The sequence below is a fragment of the Canis aureus genome, chromosome 2 (assembly GCF_053574225.1).
Source record: "Canis aureus isolate CA01 chromosome 2, VMU_Caureus_v.1.0, whole genome shotgun sequence".
In the NCBI taxonomy this organism is placed as follows: Eukaryota; Metazoa; Chordata; class Mammalia; order Carnivora; family Canidae; genus Canis; species Canis aureus.
In genome coordinates this window covers 2,782,820-2,804,775 of record NC_135612.1, presented here as the reverse complement: position 1 = coordinate 2,804,775, position 21,956 = coordinate 2,782,820, and the positions used below count along the sequence as shown (strand labels likewise).

The window sequence follows — 21,956 nt, the reverse complement described above, 5'->3', positions numbered from 1 at the left end:
GTGACCCCAGTGCAGGAGCATGTGGCAGCGTCCCTTTTGAGGGCCGCATAATGTCTCTTTGGCCCAGGTTGCTGGGGTCCACAGCATTGACAACTGTGTGGTCTCTGGCAAATGCTCCAGGGTGTCGGCAAGCCCTGCAAGAGCTGTTTGGAGTTCTCATTGACACCTCCAGGCCCAGGGGCTGGGGCAGGCAACAGGTGGCCAAAGCTGGTTGTGTGCACATACTCTGGCTGTAGAGCCTGTGGAGTGGCAGGGGCTATTTGCACACCTGCGTGTAGTCACGGGACCCAAGGCAGGCAGCAAGGGCGCTGGCAGTTGCTGGGCCCTGGTTGTTAATGTGAACTACCATGACTGTTTGTCTCACGTGGGCCCATAGCACTGGAGGCTGGTGATGGAAGTCAGGCTTGGGATATGTAGGTGCATAGCTGGAGTATCTGATGCCAGGTGAGCATGATGGTGCACATTTCTAGTGACCAAAGACAGGCTTCATCCATATTTACAGGCAACTGTGGAGGCCCTGGCCGTAGGCTTGTTCTCTCAATGTGGCAGAGATTCTTCCTGAATGTGTACAGACAGTAGAGGCTAGTGACAAGTGTCAGGTTGGCAGCATGCGGGTGCCTCGGTGGAGGGCTAGCTCCATGGCAGCTGGGCTGGAGTCTTACACTTGTGCAGCCACAGAGGCCTGGGCTGGCTGCTGGCGTGGTTCCTAGGTCCCAGAGGGGTTTTGTGAGCAGAGAGTAGGAGGGGCACAGGTGGGGGGCATCAGCAAATGCCAATACATGGGAGGGTGAAAACTGGTGAAATCTGCAGGGTTTGCATGGCAGCTGTGCTGCCCAGGGGTTCCTTCGGTGGTGGAAGCTGCAGGCCATTGAACCATTCTTGTTCATGCTCTGTGGCTACTATTGGTGGCCCCTGCTTTTCTTCCTTGTTCCTAGATGTCTCTATGGGTCTATCTCCCCCCCCCCCCCCGCCTTTTTTTTAAAGATTTTATTTATTTATTTACTTGACAGAGTAAATAAATGCACTTGCGTGAGTGCAAGAGTGCAAGCGCACAAGCAGGGGGAGCAGCAGGCCGAGGCAGAGGGAGAAGCAGCTCCCTGTGGAGCAGGGACCCTAATGTGGGGCTCGATCCCATGACCCTGGGATGTGATGACCCGAGCCAAAGACAGATGCTTAACTGGCTGAGCTGCCCAGGCGCCCCTCCGTGTGTCTCTTCATGCAGGTTTCCCGACAGCTGGGGAACCTGGTTTGCCCTGTTCTTTCCTAGCAAGGGGAACTCTTTCTAGCTGGGGCATTCCCTCCTGGCATCGAGCAGTGCTTGCCCCGGGGCATGAGATGATGAAAGCAAAATGAAGCAGTTGTTTTGTTTGTTTTGTTATTTCTTTTTTTTTTTCTGTGTGGTTATTTCTTTATTTATTTATTTGTTCCGCTGTGTTTCTGAAGTAGACTCCAGAGCTATCCCACAGCTGTTTGTGTTCATGGATAGCTGTTTCATTGTCGATCTTTGTGGGAGGCTGGAGGCTGGGGTCTCCTGTGCTGCCATTTCTATGACATTCCCCTTGGCTTGGCTTTCGAGGCTGTTCTCACTCGCAGTTGCTGTGCCCTGGAAAGTCGTACCATTCAAAGTGATTTTAGAGAGCCCTGCTTTTATTGTAGCAGCTGCAGCAGCAGTAAGGTCTTCAGTGCCTGCTCGTGGCAGGCCCAGTGCTAAGTTCTTTTACAACCGCACCCAGATAGGTGTGAGCGCTGCCTTTGGCCGGGGGAGCAAACTGAAGTCCCGAAGACTTACTTCCTGAAGGTCGCAGTGCTGGTAAACGGCAAAGCGAGGATTAGAACCACCCACCTAGTCTGACCCGGAGGTCTTGTGCCTAACGCTTCAACTATCCTGTCTTTATCTTATCTGGTAAAAGGAGTCGTTAGAAATAAAGTAATCGCTTTTGCAGTCATTGAAAATAAAAGTGAGGTGAAGTATCGTATCCTAGAGCATGAAATGGAGGAATCTGGTACAAGGTCATTAGGAGACTTCATACCCAGGGAAACAGATTATCAAAGAGCACAGGTTTGTGATTTATGCCGCCCTCTAGGGTGGTTTTGTGGTGATTTGCCAAGTGGCTTATTGGCTATGTATCTTAGATAATCCCCTGACGTGCACGAAGTTGGAGACGTAGGTCCCAAACCTGGCTCATCACCAGAATCACTTGTGGAGCATAAACATTGTAGTTTCTTGGGCCCTTCCCAAGATTTGTAATTTTTTTTAAGATTTCTTTTTTTTTGAGAGAGCACAGGTGAGTGTGTGTGGGGAAAGGGAGAGGGAGTCTTTTTTTTTTTTTTTTTTTTTAAAGATTTTATTTATTCATGAGAGAGAGAGGCAGAGACACAGGCAGAGGGAGAAGCAGGCTCCCCAAGGGGATCCTGATGCAGGACTCAATCTCAGGACCCTGGGGTCATGCCCTGGGCCGCAGGCAGCCCTTCCACTGCTGAGCCCCCCAGGCACCCCAGAGGGAGAGAATCTTCCAGCCGACTCCCCGCTGAGCGAAGAGCTCTGTGGGAGCTTGATCTTAGGACCCATGAGGTCGTGACTGGAGCCGAAACCAAGACTCTGACATGGGACCTACTGAGCCACCCGGGCACCCCTGGGATTTGTGATTTTGAGCAGCCTTTCAGATACTTCTGATGCTTATTATTAGATCCTTTTACTCAATCACATTAATTACATGGTGGGCACATTTTATGACTGAATCTAGGTCCAGAGAGCTCTTGACGTGATAGAGTGATGTTCTGAGTCTAACAAAATCTGACAAGAAGGAGGAAGAGAATGCGTGAGTGACAGGTGGTGTGGAGCTAGAGTTTTAGACGTACGTACACATACCTAGTGCAGTGAAATTTTGTTTCTTTCGAATGCTGCCATTGGTGGTTGTATTATAAATATGTAATAATATTTCCTCTTTAGTTCTCTTAACTAAAAACCTGATTGGGTTGAAGATTTTTTTTTTTAAAGATTTTATTTATTTATTTATGATAGAGAGAGATAGGCAGAGAGAGACACAGGAGGAGGGAGAAGCAGACTCCATGCAGGGAGCCTGATGTGGGACTCGATCCTGGGACTCCAGGATCATGCCCTGGGCCAAAGGCAGGCTCTAAACCGCTGAGCCACCCAGGGGTCCCTGACTGAAGATCTTTTATCACTACTATGGGGGGAAGAATTTCAGTATCAACCTTGGGTTCTCTTACCAGACTCTCTCCATCCCCCACATCAGTTGAAGTTAGAGCTGAGCGACCCATGATTACTGATCGTCGTACTGCATGTTGAAGCTTTAGGTTGGACTGTACAGAGTCCATAATCTTTGCCTGCCCTGGAAGAGGAGCCACATCCTACCCTACTGCCAGGCTCACGATTTTGTCCCTCGGTGGTCAAACACAGCTCAATTTCCATATTCTTTCCCTCTCAGGCAGTGAAGATCACCCTATTATTTATGTCTTTACTTCTCATTCTTACCAACTTTCTGGGTCACAGTGAAGATTTTTTGAATTTTCTTTCTTAAAAAATTGTTAGAGTGTTTTATTTTAATTCATATTATTTTTGGTGTAGGCTGTGTGCCAAAAGATGGCATTTTATACTTCCTTGTCTTAGAAAAAAAATTACATATGATCCCTCCCCTTCCCTGGCACCCAGTAAATATTTGCAGCTCTTCTGTGCACCAGGCATTGTGCTGGGCGTCAGGAGGGGTACAGTGATGAATCATGCAGTTGTGCTGCTGGTTGTCAAGACCGAGATTCATTTAGTGATGAAGATGGGGAAACCATACTTAAAATAGGTGAAAAATGTAATAAGGGCAAAAAAAAATAAGCGGACATAGAGAATAACATGAGAAGGCCTATTTTCAGTAGATGGCTGGGGAAGGCTTGTGGAGGGGACATTCCAGGTGAGATTTGGGGCACTGTGTAAAGGGAGAGTGTGTGAAAATGTCTTGAGATGGGTTGAGGAGGATCTGGCCACCCCCTGGGATGAGACGGGGTGAAGGTCTGTTGGGGGAGGGATAGGTAGGTGCAGGTCTTCACGGATCGTTGGGTAAGTGCAGCGAGGCAGCTGTGCGGCCACGGGTGGGATGCCAGCTGCTGCGGAGGAGGCAGGGCAGCTGCTGGAGGCCCGGGCGGCGTGGTTTCAGTCCAGACGGACAGGTGCAGAATGACTCAGCACGTGTTTTAAGGGTAGTAAGGAAAGAGCTTGCGGATATGTGGCTGTGTGAGTGAGCAGGGTGAGGAAGGAGGAAGAATCAGGCCATCAGTTCAGGGGTGACCAACCAGGTGGAGATTAAAGCTGTGTAAGATGTGAGGATCGTAGAGGGCTTTTGGGGGGCAAGGGGGCTTTTGGACCTAAGTGCGAAACCCATGTCGAGTGGCATGGTCATTGGGATTATATGGGTCTGTGTTTCAGAGAAGAGGCCTTGGCTGGAGATGGAAATGTGGATGAGACATCAGTACAGAAAAATGGGGTTTAAGCCACGGGGGAGGAGATAATATGAGATAGTGTAGGGAAGACAGAGGGGCTCCGGAGTTAACCTCGAGGCCCTCCATCCTTCAGGTACCGGGGAGAGGAGGCTGAAAACCAGGAGCGCATGCTGGCTGGGGCGGGTAAGAAAACGTCACCTGGAGGAGCAAGTGCTCTCCTGTGCTTCGCCTTGAGGTGCTGAGCAAGGCAAGGACAGCCTTTGCTCTATCGCGCCGGACCACGCGGAAGGAAGCCTTTGGGGACTTAGCAGGGGCAGTTTCGGTGCATTGGTGGGCAGATGCTGATCAGAAGGGCCGATGGGGCAGCGGGGGTTCCCGAGAAAGGGGAGCGATGAGAGCACACTGTTCCTAATCTCTGCGTGTCTCTGGAGGCCTCGGCCCAGAGAGGGATCGCAGGGGGATTGCGGGGGGCCAAGGGATCGGGTGTTTTGGGGAGGATATAGTGGTGAGTTAAACCGTGGGAAACTGGTGAATTTTACCATTTTTGATTTATGGAAATGGCACATTTCCTGTAGTTGGCCCTAATGCTGGGCGCTACCCAGTTGAGAATGAGTTAGTTTTAGAGGGAGTTTGGTGAAGGCCTATTGAGAGGCCTAACCAATGGCCTTTGAGGCCTTTGAGCAATGTTGAGAGCCTTGGGCTTGGAGCTCACCGGGCAAGTGTGGCTGTTAAGGGAAGGAGGAGCCCACCCCCTTCCCGTAGCAGGAAGGAAGGGGCCGCTGTGCAGATCAGTGAGCTGAGTGGCCGAAGCAAGGAGCTTTCTGAGTCAGCGGCGGGTGTGCGTGGATTGATTCCGTTCACAGGACTGCGTGGGTGCCCGTCCTGGTTTTGCCTCGTGCTAGGATCCACATCTTTTCTCTCAAAAGTCATTTGGGTCAGTGATGTCTTCTCAGCTTTTTTCCTTCATCAAAAGCAACATAAATCGTAAATCTGATTGCAGGCCTCCTTCTCCAGTCCTGACTGGGCCACCGGGGCCTCCCCTTCGAGCTGATTAGCAAATCAAAGGATAGTAATGGCTTTCTCCCAAGTGATCATCTTTCCTCCTGAAGATTGTCTTTCTCTGTATTACCCTGAGTGTTCTTTGGTTGGTGTAATTGAGACACTATCTGCGATTTCTGTCACTTCAGGGCAGCCTACAAACGCATCCTCAGAAGGTCGTGCCACGCAGGCCCGTGTGCAGTTTGCTTGTGGGGTGTGCGTATTTCAGGAATTTCAGCTGTTTGGGGGGAGATTTTATTCCACTACATAATATAACTTGAAAGCGTGATTTTCATTAGCCTGTTCTGCTGACATATCCGCAGGCCGCAGGTTTCTCCTTGGATTGATTAATTCCGTACAGAATTCCGGGTACTGGTCATTAATTGTATCTGTAAAGCCACGGTGAGATTGAAAGTCGTCTTTAGTGCCCGCAGGATTATTTTTCACGAAACCTCAATCTCCTGGGCTGTTTTGAATAATAACTCCCATCCATGGGTTATGGGACTAGAGCTGTCCGCAGCTTTGTCTGCACGGCTCCGAAATCACCTGTTCCTGAAGGTACAGGAGGGTCGGGGAATGCAGGCAGCCGTGTATCCGTTCATGTGCTGTGAGCGTCGGATGAAACCTGCAGCCTCCCGAACAGCTCTGGGGGGGTGGTGTTTAGACGGTGTCTTATTTTAGGGAGCGGGTAGCTTTCCCCGAGACGGACAAGGCCGCATGTTCCAGTTCTGCTTGGAATCAGAGGAACCTGATCTGCTGCTGTCACCCGCTGCGGGAGGGATTGCAAGCATCACTGACGTCGTCTTGTTCCCTCCGTATGGGAGATACTCAGCCGAGCTCATCACAAGTGATTGCAGAGAGCTGTGGTCTCGGGGCCATAAGAAAAGTTTCTCCCTTATTCCAGACAGCCCTTGGGCGCCTGACTGCTTAGGAAAGTACCCCCACATCAGTCAGAGAGCGGCATCCCTGGCGCCCTAGTCCGTGCTGCTTGGGTGAGCCGTGGGTTACCCTGGGACTGGCCTGGCCTGGCCTCCGCTGAGAACCACTTGAGGAGCATCACCGCGCCCTCCCTGTCCTGAGCTGTGCAGTCTCCCCTTGCTACTCGCCAGGGGCCCCGGGGCTTGTCCTACAGCCTGGGCTCTGCGCCAAAACCTTGCACTTCCCGGGGCGCCCTGGGGGCTCAGCGGTTGAGCATTGGCCTTGGGCCCAGGTTGTCACCCCGGGTCCCGGGATCGAGTCCCACATCGGGCTCCCTGCAGGGAGCCTGCTTCTCCCTCTGCCTGTGTCTCTGATGAATAAGTAAAATCATAAAAAAAAAAAATCCAAACTTGCACTTGCTGCTCCTGTGTTATAACATGCTGATAAACGGGTTCAGAGTTTGACCCAGAGGTGACAGTTGGCTTAAAGGACTAGGGTTTCGCCAGGCAGGGCTCTTCTTTCTGCCCCGCATGCCTCTCGGGAGGCCCGGGACTGCGTCTTTCGGTCCGAGGAGGCCTTCCTCGTGTCCTCGTCTCTGGTTATCCGTCCCCGGTGTCCTCTGCGCTTCCAGCCCCCTCCTCCCCACAAAGATAATGTGCGGCTGACTTCCAATTTTGGATATTTCTTTTCTCATTCCAAAATATCTTCTCCGGTCCCTTCAGACTTTGGTCATTTTCACACGGTTTGCCACAGTGGCCCCCTCCGTAGACACCAGCCTCCGACTCGCTGTCCCCTGTTGCTCCACCTCCTAACCTGAAGGTGGAATCCTTTTTCCTCCTGGCTTCCCCGTTATAAAGTCAACAGCTGTCCTTGACAGATTAAAGAGGAACATACATACCCATGGCCAGTTTTAGCATCTTGATTATGGTCCTCCATACGTTTGTTTTGTCGAAAAGGATGGTATCAAATTACTGTTTTTTTTATGCATGCTTTTTTTTTTTTTTAAAGATTTAATTTATTTATTCATGAGAGAGAGAGAGAGGCAGAGACACAGGCAGAGGGAGAAGCAGGCTCCATGCAGGGAGTCCGACGTGGGACTCGATCCCGGGTCTCCAGGATCACACCCTGGGCTGAAGGTGGTGCCAAACCACTGAGGCACCGGGGCCGCCCTATGCATGCTTTTTAAACTCTTTTTTTCCACTGTGTCTCCTGAAAGTACCTTCCTGTCTATTTTGATTTTTAAAGAATTCGTATTTCTCAGTTTCCAGCGACTGAAAACATTTCCATGATCTAGATGTACCGTTTGACCAGTTCTTTACTTTTGAACATTCAGGTGTTTTCTCCTTTCCCTTCCTCTTTGTTCACAGTTTTCCTTGTCCCTCCTCCTTTCCTGTTGTTTGCTGGTGTTAGGACTCTTGTTCTGGGTCCTATGCATCTAGTTGCTGTAGTAAACCCTGGTGTGGACGCTCTGGGTGGACGGTTGCGAGTTCCGGCGTCACTTTCTGTGTTCTGCACCACGGATCCGTATTTTGGGCATATGTATCTTCCCAGCATGTCATCCGTTATGCCTGGTACGGTGGGTGTTCACTAAAGAATTATTACTGCGTTCCAGAAACATAAGGGCGTGACAAATGTTTAAGTATCTACTGTGTACTTACATACTTGAGGCCCTAGATGTAAGAGTGAACAGGACAAAGGTTGTCCTCGCTCTCATAAGCTAAAATATCCTTCTCTACAGCAAGGTTTATGTTATAAAGCCGACAAGCTCTTAATGTAAGGATCAGTTTAAAAAACCATAAAGGCACAGCACAGTAGGAGCAGTCCATACACATGGCTAATTGATAGTTGACTAATAATTTTCCTGTAAATGGTATTTCTGATTTAGGATTGCCCACTAGGGTCATTGATTATGATGGAATGATATATATATATATTTTTTTTCAGATTCATGTTTTTTTGACTCTTTTGAGTAACTAGAATCAGTTATACTTAAATTTAAAATTTCATACCTGAAACATGTACTTACTTATAATAGAGAGCTCAAAGATCTTGTAGGACGGGGTTTGGGGCACCAGGAAATATATCCCCAAATATTTTGGGTCTGTCCGTTGCACGTTTTAAAATATGATTAAACAAAGATTGCAGCCATGGAGATTTTCTGCTGTAAATTGATATTTCAACACTGCCAGCTGTTTATGCTTTTTGTGATCCCACTTAGAAAAGTGGAAAGTGAAGGGTGAGTGGCTGCCCTCTTGGGCAGGCACATAATTTAAAAAAAAAAAAAAATGTGTGTGCCTCAGCAGAGCTATATCAGAGTTTCATATAGCTGCCTTTTTCTTTTTTATTGTAGGGCCAGCTCTCCATGTTGCAAGAAAAAATAGACCATTTGGAGCGTTTGCTAGCTGAGAATAATGAGATCATCTCAAATATTAGAGACTCGGTCATCAATTTGAGTGAGTCTGTGGAGGATGGTCCAAAGAGTTCACAAGGCAATTTCAGCCAAGGTGCTGGCTCACCACTTCTGCCATCAAAACAATTGTCCCTTGCAGTGGACCCTGAAGACTGTTCGTTCGCTTTACAAAGTGGAAGTAGGAATTCAGATGTGCAGGTAACGTATGCATTCGTTCGTGATCGTTGGGTCTTTCATTCTGTTTTGATCTGTTACCCGTTTTAACTTTAGTTGCTTCAACAATCCGGGTTCCAGATTCTGTCTTTGTAAAGTGACTTGATGAGTCACGTGATCATTAAAGTTCTTTGTCGTGTAGTGATAAAATTCTGTAATTCTATGTTCCTCACCTCCCCCCTTTTTAAAATCATTTTATGCTTTGTGACTATGGCCTTTTTGTATGCTTTTTAGGTCTTATTTTGTCTGGTTGGTGAAGACCTTTAGAGGTTTAAATTTGGCTATCTTCTGAAGAGTATAAGAAAAGCCCTGTTCTTACTCTGTCTCTTTAGACACTTTAGGTTTCACACAGTGTAGGGCTAGATTCCTTTTGCTGAAAGGGAAGAGAAATATTCTAGAATTATGCTGTTCAGCATGAAAGTCACTGTCCACATGTGGCTACTGAGCACTGAAAGGTGGCTAGTTTGAACTGAGGTGTGCTCTAAGTGTTAAAGGCTTGCTATGAAAACAAATGTGAATACTTTGTTTCTGTATTGAAGTATATATATGTGTATATGTATGTATACTGTGTATATTTGTATATGGAGATGATATTAGGAATATGCAGGGTTAAATAAAAGATGTCATTAAACTTAATTTCACTTATTTCATTTTCCTAGAAAATTTAAAATGACAGATTTGGCTTGCAGTCTCCTTTCCTTGGATAGCACTTTTTTTTTTTTTTTTAAAGACTATTTATTTATTCATAGAGATGCAGAGAGAGAGAGAGAAAGAGGCAGAGACACAGGCAGAGGGAGAAGCAGGCTCCATGCAGAGAGCCCGACGTGGGACTCGATCCAGGGTCTCCAGATCACGCCCTGAGCTGCAGGCGGCGCTAAACCGCTGCGCCACCGGGGCTGCCCTGGATAGCGCTTTTTTAGTGGATTGTAAGCTAGGGGAAGAAAGGGCTCGTGCTTTTCCTAAATTTAGGGTGTGTCAGATTTGCTGTGTTGTGCAGAGTAGCAGAGGGCTCCTTAGACCCGAGGCTACAACATGGTGACAAGAACGTAAAGGGCAAATGCTTCACCCTTGGGCAAAACCGAGTTGGCTCTGGCCTTGCTTCAGCGTAGACGTTTCCGCTAACTTGTGGGCACGGCCACGCTCGGGGCCGAGGCTCGCTTAGAGGCCGGCGGCAGCTGGAGACCTTAGAGGCCGGGCCCGGCTCACGCGCTCAGGCTTCCGTGCTCTGAACGCGCATCCGTTTCTGAGTCTTGGCTCTGTGTAGGTTTTAAAGAAGTACCTTTTAAAGGAGGACGGGAAAACGTTTTTGGAGGAGGGTGTTCTCTGGGCTGCAGAGAAGCAACCGTGTTGCTGAACAACCACGGGAGGCAGGCAGAGCGAGGCAGGGAGTACAGGAGAGCTACCGGGCCGGAGAAGGATCCAGAAGGAGCAACAGACTGCTGACACATCCTCCCTTTTGGCTGCCTCCCAAAAATTTATTGACTCGTCCTTGGGAGCGTTTCATTTTATTTATTAAAGTCATAAATTCGAAGTGAGAGATAATGTTGTTGCCTTAAAAGACTTTGTATTCACTTTTTACATAATTTGCTTGATATCTTTAAATTTTTTTGTAACCCGCTTATATATTCGGATATAATTTTTACGTAATTTAAATTTTACCCAATGTTCTTTGTCACATTCAGTATCACAGAATATGAAAACTACAAGTTTTTAGGTTTGGTGCTTTTTTTTTTTTTTTTGTCGTTGTTGTTTTTGGCAATATTTTTTCCTTTGCGTCCAAATAGATTATTACCTATTATACTATTCCAGTATAGTCATACTGGAAATTTAGACAACATGTGAACATTTAAAAATTTCCATTTTATGTGAGTATGCCTCATTGACTCCGTTGTAGTTTTATTTTTAGAATGAAAAAGGTAAACATAATGTATATGCTAAAGGAAGGAATAGCTGTAGATGCATTTCCCTTCAGAAAGAGTTTTTAAAATACGTGTGATTAATTGTAAAATAAAGACTACTGATGTTAAAAAAAATTATCACTGTTGTATGAAAAAATACTTGGTCATAATCACATTTCATCAAAAAATTTTTCTTTGTTATTTCGTTCCTACCAATTTCTACTAGGTTATATCAGAAGTGTAAAGCAAGGCAAGAAGGAATTGAATGAAATTATTTTTCATTAGAAGCAGATGGGGGAGGGGATTATTGATCACGACGGTTAAGTAACACAGTAGCATTTTAAGAATTTGAACGGTAATTAAATGTTTTCTGCCTTAAACTATTCAATTAATGTCTACAGATATAATTTTATCTATTAAGATACATACACAGTAGGAGAATGAGTAGCTTCGAGCAAATATTTCCCAACATTAAGCTCAAATTAAAAATGGTAATAACACGGTTAAACTTACTCTTTTTTCTCCTTTATTTTGTCCTTTATATTTCTAGATGTTGGATGTTTACAGTCTAATTCCTTTCGACAATCCAGATGGTGGAGTTTGGAAACAAGGATTTGACATTAGCTATTTATTTAATGAATGGGACGCTAAGCCCCTTCAAGTCTTTGTGGTGCCTCATTCCCATAATGACCCAGGTAAAATTTGCACTTCAAAAAAAACTACAGGTTATTAAGCCCCTGTAGGCACTGAGTATTTTAATGAGAATCCGGTAGAGCAGATTTCTCAGATTTTTGAGACCTCCTTCGCTGACTTGTCACAGTAATATGTTCCTTTTATATGTCATTGTATCTTGAGTTTTAATTTTATCAATTTAGGTGGCACTCATGGGCGGTACTTGTGCCGTTTAAAATAGTAATAAACACAAGAAGGTCTTAGTTTGGGGCTGAAGAGTGACCCTGACTTAAGGTGCTGACTGTTCACTGTAGTTACTTCTGGTAAAAAATACTATGTGGGAGAATTATTTTGTGTTCATAAACTCTTGACTAAAAAATGCAAAATTCTCGTGGGAACATTTGAATCTTTAAAACAGAGAAGCGCTGTAAAGAGGTTAAAGAGTCTTGGTCAGGCTGCTCGGAGTTTGGAGTCCCAACCCTGTCAGTGTGAGATGACTTCAGGCAAGTTACTGAAGGTGGAAGTAAGTGTTTTTCCAGGTAGGAAGAGTCAGGATAGTGTCTCCTTCATAGCGTGACACATAAAGGTGTGATGCATGGCCCCAGAGTAACTGCTATCATTATCATTATTGTTATTATCTCATATGACAACTTTTGTTATTTTGTTATTTTGTTATTTATTGGGGCTCGGGAATTTTTTCCCCAAGGTAAGGGAAAATTGCTAAAATTCCAATGGGAAATATTTATAGATTTGTTAGTGTGAGTTCATTGGGACAGAGTAAATAAATACTTCTTGAATCCTGCCACAGGAGTTTTAGGACCATGTACTTCCAAAGACTTCTTTTGAGGACGTATTTACACTTCTCTCTGTTTTTCTCAATTTCTCCATTTCGTCATTACTATCCGAGAGCTCACTATTCATTTAGTACTTTGAAGGTTTTTTTTTCTTTACTCCCTATATTCATGAATCTCTGACTTATATTCTTTCTTGCTGGTTTATTGGCATGTGTTCCTTTCTTTCTGTTTCTAAGACAGTAGGTCTTGTTACTTTATGTTTGGACTTGTGATTTGGTGAAGTCGTGTGTGTGTATATGAGTGTGCACACGTGTGTGCTGCTTTTGGGTGTGAGAGGTACTTGGACACAGCTTGGATGCTAAAATGTTTGAATTTCCATAGTATTTCAATAGTTAGTACACACAGAGATATGAAATATATGAAATCAGTGTTATTCTGGAAATTTATGATGAGCAGTTGTCACACCAGCTTCTGACTTGGTTTCTGTGTCTTCATCTTTTCCTACAAACACCTGTCTTATTAACTTTACCTCTTAAATGTTATGCATCATCTTCCTCCTTAATCTTAGCCTGTCCCTTCAAATCTAAACTCCGGGGGTGCCTGGGTGGCTCAGTCGGTTAAGCGTCTGCCTTCCACTCAGGTCATGATTTTAGGGTCCTCGGATCCAGCCCCACGGTGGCGTTGGAGTCCCTGCTCAGCGGGGAGCCTGTTTCTCCCTCTGCCTCTGCCCCCTGGCTCGTGTGCTCTCTCTCTCTCTCTGACTCTGTCTCCCTCTCAAATTAAATAAAATCTTAAAAATGAAAACAAAAGGACTCTGATGGCTGGGCATCATGGAAGGGCTGCAGGGCTCCGGGAGCAGGCGGAATGAGGCAGGCGTCCTGGCTCTGCTGTATCCCGGCCCCCTAGTCTTTTGGGCACATCTGTGTGTCCGTAAAATGTAGATCGTATGGGTGGAGTAGCATCTTAAAGCAGGAATTAGTTATCAAGTAAATACAAAAGGTGATGAAAACCATATCTAATTACAATTCCTTTTGCCATTTCTGTACTTGTAGCTGGATTAAGAAGCACGTTTGCATTTAGGGTCTGTGTCCTGGAAAGCACGTCGGTTTACCTGTAGACTGACGGGGAGGTGAGGTGCTCACGCTTCACACATGGGATCCGAGCTTGCCTGTGGGACTACAGGTGACTTTCTGTAAATCTCATGGACTCTGAAATACTCCCTTATATAGGAAATAGCGGCAGAGCCCTGTGGTGTATAAACTGTCCTCCCTGCTCTTTGCCGACCATCTGCAACTGAACAAGTTCACTTCTCGTCCTGTATTTGGGGGTGAGATGTGATTCAAAGACATCAGATTCCGTATAGGTTTGTAAATGCACCTTGCAGTGTGCCTTGCAAGTCCTCGTGTGACCCCATTTCTCCTCCCTTTTAGAATTTTTAAAGACTTAACTATCTTTTCCCCTTTCTGCCATCCTCAACTTCCACCCGTCTCATTTCTTGTAATTCTCTAACACGTGCACTTACCTGTAATAATAAAGTGTGTAGTTCACCGGCCAGTGTGGCAGGTGTTTTGTAAACATCTTGGAAGTTTAGTGCCACTCTTGGGTGTCGCCAGCGCGTCACGTTTACGGGAGCAGTGAGTGGCACCACAGTAATTCTGTTAGTTTACCTGCCCCTCCCACCGGAGTAGAGTCGACGGATAGAGAACAAGTGCCTCCTGTCCCAGCCTGTGCTCGTTGCCCAGCCTGACACTTGGCATCTAATAATCGCTAAATACAGGTGAGGTCTTCTCCACCTGTCCCCGTGCCCCCCTGCAGCTTCCTGAACTCTGCGCACCGGCCCACGCTTGCACGTAGGCAGAGATGTAAAGGTCTATGGCACTTTTGCTTCGTCTCCTTGCTCGAGGGTAAGCTCAGTGAGGGCTCAGACTTTGTCTCAGAACCAACAGGTTGCTAATGCCCAGAATAGTGAGCAGCACATGGTACTGCATTCAATCTAGCTATTCAGTAGATAAGCTACTGAACCAGGCAATGTGACTCTGCAGACTCAGATGAAACATTCGACCCTGACATAGGCTTTTCTCTAGTTTCCCTCCCCATCTCTTCCTTCATCTTACTCCTGTTCTCTGAAAAAAACATTTTTTTTTTAAAGATTTTATTTATTTATTCATGATAGACAGAGAGAGAGAGGCAGAGACACAGGCAGAGGGAAAAGCAAGCTCCATGTTGGGAGCCCGACGCGGGACTCGATCCCGGGACTCCAGGATTGCGCCCTGGGCCAAAGGCAGACGCTAAATCTCTGAGCCACCCAGGGATCCTCCCTGAATAAATATTTCTTTAAAAGATTTTATTTATTGGAGACAGAGAGAGAGATAGTGACAGAGATAGCAAGAGAGAGCACCGAGAGGAGAGGGAGAAGCAGACTCCCTGCTGAGCAGGGAGCCCGATGCGGGATGTGGGACTCGATCCCAGGACCCTGGGATCATGACTGGAGCAGAAGGCAGATGCTCAACCACTGAGCCACTCATTCCTTGAAAAAAACCCTTAAAAGGTGCCTTGTAATTTTAAATGCAAGCAACAGATGATATTAAGCTCTTCAGGGGCAGGGATTGCCTGCCTGTGCCTTTTAGATTTTGTGTGTTTGCCTTAGGGGTTCCCGCTGCTGTTAGCCTTGTTCTGCGGGGAGACAGCCCTAATACCTGGTCCTGATTGCAATAGATGGATCTGTCTGTTGGTGTCTTAGCAACCACCCTCCAACCTTTTTGTCTTAGTAAAGGATGTTAATGACCCTTACCCTCCGGCCCTCCTCCACTTGAGGAAAAAAATAATGGTCAGACGCAGACCTTTTAAAACCAAAGCCATTTTTGATAATCCAGCAAAATGCTAGAGGACCAAATCCTCTGACTTTTCTTAATACTTTTCACCGCTCCTCAACAAAAGTGGAGTTTAGGTAAACTAAATTATCCCGTGAAAAGCTGAATCGTTCGGATCATGAAGAACCACACTCTCAGTGGAGAAAAAGAGAGAAGTGCGTGCAAACATTCCAAGTCAAAATGTGACTCCGTAATGGGAAATCTTTGTATAATACTCCTAAATGATGTGCGGTTAGGCGATTTACTTTCTAAATGAGGTTTATAGAGATTTGTTTGCATTTTCTGCAGCAACAATTTAAAACAAATTTCAGCTCCATGATTTGTCTCATCGGTGGAGTTTTGTCTGCTGGGGATAGGGGTATTTGAAAAAAATAGGTTCCTATAGTGGGTCCCCTAACTTTAAGAGTTATGTTGCTGAGTTTTTATATATGTGGGTGTTTTTCTTTTTTGATCGGGTTCTGATATCTCACAAGACAGATAAATTTCAATTTATGTTTGTGTTTTAATTCCTAATTATGTCTTCCAGTACATGAGGACGCATAACAGTTGTCATACAATATTTTATGTGGTTTACACGAGTTAAAACAAAATTGGAAAGGAATTGTTAAGTAAATGCTGATAACTTTGTACTGTTACGCTTTTGAAAAGTTTGAATCATAGACCATGAAATTAAATGTTAGTTGATTGATACATGTTCATGTTATATTTAATAAGCTGATTAAAACACAATTACAGCACCTTTGTATCTACAATCTTAATTCTTTGCTTCCCACGTACTTAAACTGCTGAAATATTTAGTTAATTTTCCTTCAAAGAAACCACAGTGTGTAGAGAGCAGATAAGGTATACTAAATGGAAAGTTGGACAGCATATTGTTAGTTCAGCAATTTGTAAAATGAACATTAGAAAATAATCCCCCATGTGGTATGACTCCAAATAAGAGAGAGACCTAGGCACAAGAGCCACAGTGGAAAATCATTGTATTTTGTGCATTTGCAGTTCTTTTTTTTCTTTTTTTTGTAGTTCTTTTCCAGAGTATTTATTCACATGAGTAGGATATTTCTTTTTTTTTTTTTTTAGGGGAAGAATTTTGTATTTAGCATTATATTTTAATTTGTAATGAGTTTATATGCCTTTATTCTTTTTTTAATTTTTTTTTTATTTTTTTTTCTGAATCCTTAATCTTTTTTTAAAAGATTTGAGAGCGAGAGAGAAGTGTGAACAAGGGAGAGAGAGAGAATCCAAGCAGACTCCCTGCTGAGTGCAGAGCCCGAAGGACCCTGAGATCATGACCTGAGCCCAAATCAAGAGTCACACTGAACTGTCTGAGCCACCCAGGCACCCATGTGTGCCCTTATTCTTAAAGAGTGGAAGAAAAAAAAAAAACCCAAAACGTGAAGAAATGACAGTGACATGTTATTTGAAAGGTTTCTTCTGCTGGTCGTTGTTCAGCACAGTCAGAGGAGGGTTTTGGTCGGCCGGGTCGGGTAATGGTCGGGGGGGGGGGGGGGGGGGGGTGGGGGTGGGGGGGGGTGGGGTGCAAGCCGGGGAGGCTTGGACTCCAGCTGCCAGAGGAGCCTGCTGAGTGGCAGGAGATGGGATGCAGAGGGGAGGTTTGTTTGCGGGCACAGTTCCGGGAGGACTTTGTTCTGTTTAGTGATCCAGGGATACAGTGAGTTCTTTGGTTTTGGCCACCATGATGGGAAATTTGAGTTTCTGGAGCCGAGAGAAAATGAGGAAGAAGGGAGTCGGGGACTAGTAGTCGTTGCCCATCTTGTATCGGGGGAGTGTCGAGTGTGTGTGGCTTCGTGTAATCCATTCTGCACCCCACAAAACTGGCAAATCAGACCCCTCTTACCAGGTGAGGACAGGGAGGCTAAGGTAGGGATACTCATTTCTTCAAGATCTATCAGTGATAAATTGGCACAAGGTGGCGAATTAAAGCTCAGATTTGCCTCGTTCATTCTAAGGTCTCTGTTCTTTCTATTTACCGTGCTGCTTTGAGATATTTAATTTAGTTCAGAGGATTTTCTTCTTTATGGGCATTAACTACTTCGGCGCATTTATCTGAACTGTGAGTTATTAATAAAATTGCCACATTTTTAAAAAGATTTTATTATTTTAGAGAGAGCAGGGGGAGAGAGAGAAAGAGAGAACCCCCAAGCAGACTCCCCGCTGAGCATGGTTTCCGCATATGCAGCTTGATCTCATGACCCTGAGATCATGACCTGAGCCAAAACCCAAGAGTCAGATGCTGAACCCATTGAGCCACCAGGCACCACCCCTTGGGTTGCCAGATTTAACTTAAAAAAAAAAAAAGGAAAGCTTACATTTCCAGTAAATGAAAATTTTTTTTTTTTTTTTTTTTTTTTTTTTTAGTATATATGTGTTCTGAATAACTTAATGGGACATGCTTACGGTTAAGCATTTATTCATTACTTATCTGAAATTCAAATTTAACTTGGCACCCTGTATTTTTTCTGGCAAACTTAATTACGAAAAGGATGGCATTAAGAGTTAAATGTTTACACGGCTCTTTAGAATTATCTTTTTCAGAGATCTCTAGAATTGGTATTTTGAGGTTCCTTTTCAGAAGGAAAAGTCTGATTATTGCAGCTCTGACTGGGCTGCATTCCTTAGGAGCCCATATATCAAGTGACCGCTGGAGACGTAGGGGATCTTCAGACCTGTCTCTGTTCTCCTGTTTTGATTACTTCTGCGTTTCAAATCTGAGTGCTTCAGGGCTCACCAGTGTGCCAGTTATGCAAATACTTATTAGTGCTTATGGGAATTTACTAGGTTTCAGGCACTATTCTATACCTGTATCAACTCCATTACTGCTCTCAGCAACTGTACGACAAAAAGTCCTGTTATTACCCTCATTTCACAGATGAGAAAACCGAGGCAGAAGAGAGCCCAAGTCCTATGTTTGCGGCAGGGCTGGGCTTGAATCCAAGCTGTCCAGCTCTGGAATCAGGGCTTGTGACCCTTAATTAATACTGTCTCTTGAAAGTGATTCTTCGAAAACCACAGGCAGAGCTTCTATTGGAAGAAGGTCTTTTTAAGTGTTTCCGGGTCAGGCATCATCTACTTTAATATTATTAATCATGTAAAACATTTAATTAACTATCTTGCAAAAGTAGACCCCTCACCGCACCATTTCCCATCCTTTCTTTCCTCCTGGTCTGTGCTCATTGAAACGGATGTCCCCGTCCTTAAATACTACGTTAGTACACGAGCTAGTGAGTGGTTCTCCTCATTGCTACATATTTTACAATTAGCAAGTCATGTAGAAGCAGTATTTCCCAGCTTTTAAATGGTTTCTTTGAGAAACTTTGATAATTTGCCCAGCATTTGCCGGATGGTAAGGCTAAACAGCCTCCTATCCTAAGAGTCACTTCTTGAAAGGAAGTCACTTTTTCCTTTTACTTCTGACCGTGTCTCTCATACGATGGACCCTTTCCATTTTCATTTCAAATCACTAGACTGTTTGGGCCTGAAGGGTCCTACTCCGTGTGAACTGACGCTCCTGGGTAGTATTCTTAACAAGGCAGGGAAGTAACTGTAGCCCAGATTTAGAAATTATTGTGGCGGTTGATCTCACAATCGCAGGTGTCAGATATCGAGGTACACAGGTCTTTTAAAGGGCATTTAGAAAAGCAGCATAGTAAGGGGTCACAATTGGACATTATCCGTATACAGCTGCAGGATGAACAAAACCCCAGCTGTCCTGACAGTCGTGCTGATGGCTCCCGTGGTGTGGGATAGAATTTCCAGTGACAGCATCTTACATGGGTTCAAAAAGTGCTGTATCTCAAACAACTTAGTGGAAGTGAAGCTGATATGCTTTGAACACTATTAGATGATACTGAATCACCTGGAAAAAAGATGAGGTTATTCCGGAAACCTGAGTTCAGAAGCATTTATAGGATTCAGCAGGTTTTATAGGTTTCCAAAGTCTCGCAGATCTTTGGGAAACCCCAACCCCATCTTTGACTTTCTCTCTGCCCTCTCTCTTGGAAGCTTTCATCAGTTAGCATATTCTCTTCATTTTGCCTCCTTGGGCCTCAGAAACTTTTTTTTTTTCAGGGGCCTCCTTTCCTGTTTGTTTTCTACTTTATCATCTTCATCTCTCCTTTATACTTGCAGCGCCCCCATATTTGAAAGCACAGATCAGGAGACCTTAACTTCCTTCCTCCTAAATTTTCAGTAAGAATCAAGAATGGTTCAGAAGATTTTCAGTGATCTGACCCCCACTTCTATTCTTATTTCTCTCCGTACTCCTCCCATGTACCTGCCTCGCAAGCCTCACCGGCTGCCTTTCACTCTCCCTGAAATGGACACAGACCTTCATGGCTTAGTGTCTTTTCCATATGTTCTTCCTTCTATTTGGGAACTACCACCTTTTTCTTCCATCCAGATGATGACTATTCTGAGAATCTCTCTCCTGTTCTCCTGGTAGGAATCTTTATTCCCACAGCGTATCATTCATATTTTTCACCATAGAATCCTTTAAATTTATTAGCTTTATTGCTTTGCCTTATTAGAGGCTTGGTTTGTGTTTGAAGAAATACACTGGAACAGGACGTTGATTAAGACTCTTTCACAGTTTATGGAAGGGGGAACATGCTTAACTTAAAATAGAAATGTTGAAATTAAAGTTAATTTGAGTTACGATAATACCAATTAAGATGGTACGTGATACTTTAAGTGTAAGACTGGGTATTGTAGTCAACTATGGAAGGATTTGACAACTGATGGAAGAAACCTGTTGGCCATTTGTTGGCAGACAATAACTTAATTACTAAAATAAAGAAGCTTTCTTATTTTATGAATCCTGTTTGTATTTATTTTTATTTATTTTTTTTAAAGATTTATTTATTTATTTATGATAGAGAGAGAGAGAGGGGCAGAGACACAGGAGGAGGGAGAAGCAGGCTCCATGCCGGGAGCCCAACACGGGACTCGATCCCGGGTCTCCAGGATCATGCCCTGGGCCAAAGGCAGGCACTAAACCGCTGAGCCACCCAGGGATCCCCTGTATTTATTTTTAAATTTGAGGATATTATGTCAAAACCGAAGTAACCTAAAGCTTAAGTTGTAGTTTTTATTTTTATTTATTTTATTTTTTTTAAAGATTTTATTTATTTATTCATGATAGACACAGAGAGAGAGTGGGGTGGGGCAGAGACACAGGAGGAGGGAGAAGCAGGCTCCATGCAGGGAGCCCGACGCGGGACTCAATCCCGGGTCTCCAGGATCGCCCCCTGGGCCAAAGGCAGGTGCTAAACCACTGAGCCACCCAGGGATCCCCTTAAGTTGTAGTTTTTAAATGTTTATTATCTGGCTGTAGTTATTTTTGATTCAAAATTTGTTATGTTTTCTTAATGGTACCTAGTTAACTGAGTAGAATAAATGTAGTCCCTCAAAAATCATTATTGTAGCACTTAAAATCACAACAGTGTAGCAGTGTTTTGAGGGGCATGCCTTGTTTGGGATATGTGTTTAAGTCATGTTAGGGCTGACAGAGCCATTTAATTTATTTTTAGTTTTTATTTTTTTGGAGATTTTATTTATTTATTCATGAGAGACACACAGAGAGAGAGGCAGAGACACAGGCAGAAGGAGAAGCAGGCTCCATGCAGGGAGCCCGATGCGGGACTCGATCCCGGATCCCCAGGATCACGCCCCGGGCCCAAGGAAGATGCCAAACCGCTGAGCCACCCAGGGATCCCCGACAGAGCCATTTTAAATAGAAAATAGAACCTTCAAAGAAACTGGTCAAAGATTATTAGGTTAGCATCAGAACAGTGAATGCATTAGAACTGATTAAGTGTGCAGTGTCTTTTCCTTTTGGTTTCGTTTCTAGTTGAATAAGTGTGTATCTATTCTTCATATATCTCCCCCCCCTCCCCCCGCCCCAGCCTTTTGGGCCATACATTTCACTCTTCTATCACATACTTAACTGAATTCTTGATGGTATAGGCTTCATACCAGGTGCTGGATTCATGAGAATTGACTGCTTTGAAGTTCAGGTTGTAGGAATTGGGGCAGAAATACCTGGAGACTCTCAGACCCTTGATTTAAACATTTAAAAGTTAAAAATCGAACTGATACATTGCTAAATAAAATAGGTCTTTCCCTCGTGCCTTGAGAAATAAGCACAGCTATCAGGAAGGCCATGTGTGGGCTGAGACTGACCAGGCTCCAGTTCCCCACTGGAATGTGCTGGTGTGTGTGTGTGGGAAGAGCCAGCCTGGGGCAGCCCAGCCCCCTTCCCCAGAAACGGCTCTGTCCTAAACCAGGAGGGGCTTTGCATACAGACACCCCAACATTCTTCTCACACCCCTGCAAACTGCAACCCCCCTGTGCACTGCTCAGGCTGGGGAGGTCAGCACCTGCAGGCCGACTGCTCCATTGAGAGACCCATAAAGGGCCCCTGGCCGGCTCTAGACCCTGGCTTGGCGCTGTTGGAACACAAGAGTTTTGGACCCTGGGACTCAGAAGGGCAGGGCAGGGCAGGCTCTGGGTGGGCAGGGTCTTTGCTTTGAGCATTTCTTGTATGGAAGTAATTGGTCAGAGGAAGACTGGGAAGATTGCTTGAGTGTGCAGGGCTCAGGATGGGACCCCCTTGCCCAGGTCCTTAACTGGGGCTCTGTGTGCCCTTGAACCAAGTAAAACTAGGTGCTCCTTG

General features: G+C 45.0%; 1 protein-coding gene across 1 annotated transcript in view; it reads left to right on the top strand.

Moving 5' to 3' along the window:
* Positions 1-21,956, top strand: part of MAN2A1 (mannosidase alpha class 2A member 1) — a 162,037-nt gene that overhangs the window by 15,988 nt on the left and 124,093 nt on the right. The window contains exons 2-3 of the mRNA XM_077861780.1: positions 8,756-9,013; positions 11,477-11,621. Coding sequence (XP_077717906.1) covers positions 8,756-9,013; positions 11,477-11,621 — 403 coding nt within the window. The remainder of the gene's footprint in view (positions 1-8,755; positions 9,014-11,476; positions 11,622-21,956) is intronic.